Source organism: Olea europaea, chromosome 16 (assembly GCF_002742605.1).
Source record: "Olea europaea var. sylvestris chromosome 16, O_europaea_v1, whole genome shotgun sequence".
NCBI classification, from domain to species: domain Eukaryota; kingdom Viridiplantae; phylum Streptophyta; class Magnoliopsida; order Lamiales; family Oleaceae; genus Olea; species Olea europaea.
The window spans coordinates 4,006,930-4,010,165 of NC_036252.1; the positions used below are offsets into that span (position 1 = coordinate 4,006,930).

General features: G+C 39.3%; 1 protein-coding gene across 1 annotated transcript; it reads left to right on the forward strand.

Moving 5' to 3' along the window:
• The first annotated feature begins 858 nt into the window (after positions 1-858).
• On the forward strand, positions 859-2,544 carry LOC111412508 (pentatricopeptide repeat-containing protein At2g22070-like). Its single transcript, XM_023043449.1, has one exon. It carries the CDS (start codon positions 859-861, stop codon positions 2,542-2,544), a length of 1,686 nt encoding a protein of 561 aa, XP_022899217.1.
• The last annotated feature ends 692 nt before the right edge of the window (positions 2,545-3,236 follow it).

The window sequence follows — 3,236 nt, forward strand, 5'->3', positions numbered from 1 at the left end:
ATACGCAAATCAAAAACTTTTCTTTATTTTTTAACCACACATTTCTCATCAACATACTATTAAAAAATTCATTTTCTTCACAAAAATGGAGCTCAAACAAGGGCATAATCTCTCCCAAACGGGAATGGTGATAAACAAAAATTAGTGCCCCTTGCCCAACGTTGTTGATTGGAAAACCCTTGTGGTACATAAAGGGGTACATAATGGTGTCCCCCTCGCCCTCGCCCTTGCCCTCGCCCACCCCCTCTCCTTCAGATGTGACGGGCCCACCTGAATACCCATAGCACACCCCTTGTTGATTTTGCATATTCAAAATATGCTGCACAATTTGCATAGCATTGGCATTTCCTTCTGCCAAACTCATTTGCATCATTCATCTTCCTTCGAATTTTTACCGAGTAAATCTTTGCCTAAATTCTGAGTGTCCAACTTGCTATGATAGCTCCATTGCCCATAAAAATTGCCAACAGAGCACCATCAAAATCATGCATCTCTCCAACCCACCTCAACAATCTCATTAACAATGCCGCCAAATCCAAGAACCTCAAGCATGCCACCCAAATCCACTCCCAACTCGTCACCCAAAGTTACTTGCCTATCCCTTTCCTCTACAACAATCTCCTTAACCTGTATTGTAAATGTGGCCGCATTTCTCTAGCCCTCACACTCTTTTCTATAAATTCAAGAACCCATTTTCATGTGTACGAGAGCATCATAACTTACACCACCCTCATCACTCATCTGTCGCATAGCAAATTTTCCATCAAGGCTCTCAGCTTTTTCAATGAGATGAGGAGAAATCATATTTTTCCCAACCATTTTACGTTTTCTGCTGTTTTGCCTGCCTGCGCTGATACAATGGTGATTTTTCATGGGAAACAGATGCATTCTTTGATACGTAAACATGGGTTTGATTCTGATGTGTTTGTGGGTAGCGCATTGGTTGATATGTATGCGAAGTGTGGGGAAATGATCTTTGCGAAAATATTGTTTGATGAAATGCCCGAAAGAAATCTTGTTTCCTGGAATTCTATGATTGTCGGGTTCTTGCAAAACAAGCTTTATGACGAGACAGTTGAGTTTTTCGTGCATGTTGTTAGGGACGATTTAATAAATCCTGATCAAGTGAGCTTCTCAAGTGTTTTGAGTGCTTGTGCTAATGTGCGAGGAGTGGATATGGGAAGACAAGTTCATGGAGTTGTTATTAAGAGTGGGTTGGAATATTTACCCTATGTGAAGAATTCTTTGATGGACATGTATAGTAAATGTGGTGTCTTTGATGATGCTGAAAACTTGTTCAGGACCATAGAAGATAGAGATGTCGTCACTTGGAATGTTATGATGATGGGATGTGTTCAAAATAACAGCTTTGAGGAAGCGTGCAATTATTTTTGGATGATGAGGCGCGAAGGCATATCGCCTGACGAGGCTTCATTTTCGACTGTGCTTCATGCTGCTGCGAGTATTGCAGCACTGGATCAAGGCAGTTTGATCCATGATCAGATTATAAAAACAGGGTTTGAAACAAACACTTGTGTCTCAAGCTCACTGGTTACAATGTACGCAAAATGTGGAAGCTTGATCGATGGTAGAAGGGTTTTTACTGAGAGTGAGGATCGTAATGTGGTACTGTGGACGGCTACGATATCTGCCTGTCAACAACATGGCTGTGCAGATCAAGTTATAGAATTATTCGAGGATATGCTGCGAGAGGGTATTAGGCCTGATTATATAACTTTCGTTTCTGTTTTATCAGCTTGTGGCCATACAGGGCGGGTTGATGAAGGCTTTTCTTACTTCAATTCGATGATTCAGACGCACAATATAACCCCAGGGTCCGAACACTATGCTTGCATGGTTGACTTGCTTGGCCGTGCAGGTAAGTTACTTGAAGCTAAGAAATTCATTGAAACGATGCCAATTGAACCTGATATATCTGTCTGGGGAGCATTGCTCGGAGCTTGCCGAAAATATGGGGATCTTGAACTTGGTGGAGAAGTTGCTAAAAGGCTTTTCCAAATCGAGCCTACTAACCCCGGAAACTATGTACTGCTCGGAAATATGTACGCTCGAGCAGGTATGTTAGACGAAGCTGACGAGGTCAGGAGGTTGATGGGGGTTAACAAGGTTAGAAAAGAGCCTGGATGTAGCTGGCTTGATGTCAAGAATACAACTTATGTTTTCACAGCTCATGATAAATCCCATTCCAGGACCAATGAGATATACAAGATGTTAGGCAAATTGGAGGAGATGGTGAAGCAGAAAGGTTACATAGCTGAAACCCAATATGCAATAAACAATGTGGATGAATACAAGGAGAGGAGCTTATGGTATCACAGTGAGAAACTTGCCCTTGCATATGGGCTACTCGTCCTTCCTGAGGGAGCTCCCATTAGGATAAAGAAGAATCTTCGGACTTGTGGGGATTGTCATACAGTTATGAAGTTTGCATCAGAGATTTTCAGGAGAGAGATCATTGTGAGAGACATCAATCGTTTCCACAGATTTTCCAATGGTTTGTGTTCATGTAATGACTATTGGTAACAAATTTTTGTCCTACATTTTGAATGGTTTTTTGGGCCCAAGAAATTTTGGGCATGAGTAAAGCATGATCTATAATATATTAAATATGAATCATTTTTTTGGACAATTTTAACTTTACAATGTAATAAATACTAAAAAATATTGTCATGTATGGACTTCATATTATTAATTTTCAATTAATTAACATTCACATTAATCTGGACTCAATGAATATTGATAAAATGAATTTCTATTTACATGAATCTAAACTTGTTAAATAGATAAATTTATTTCTATTCATGTATTTACGAATTTTAATGGGTGTTTAAATATATGTATTAACAATTAATTTTTATGCATCAAATGTAGACCCTGTTTGGGGCTCATTTATTTCTCATTTCTCGAATTTTTTAGACCACTGCACAGTCATGGCATAGTCCCTTAGCTTTCATTCGGACACAAAATGACGACATGATGCATAAAAAAGATTATTTTATTTTTCCCTTTTTAACCCTCAAGTGACGAACCACCCAATCAATGCTTTAATTAAAAAGTGGGGTTAGAATTGGAAAATGGCTGGAAAAGATTGTACTTGTACTCAGTGAAGGCTGAATGGTGGGCCCTTATGGATTGTGCCATGGTCTGTTGCAACAGACAAAAAAATTCTAGAAATGATAAAGAATGAGCTCCAAACAAGGGCGTAGCATAAAAAT

Bases quoted from the DNA above. Each gene is read 5' to 3' on its own strand.
- LOC111412508 (XM_023043449.1), top strand. From the start codon at position 859: ATGGTGATTTTTCATGGGAAACAGATGCATTCTTTGATACGTAAACAT.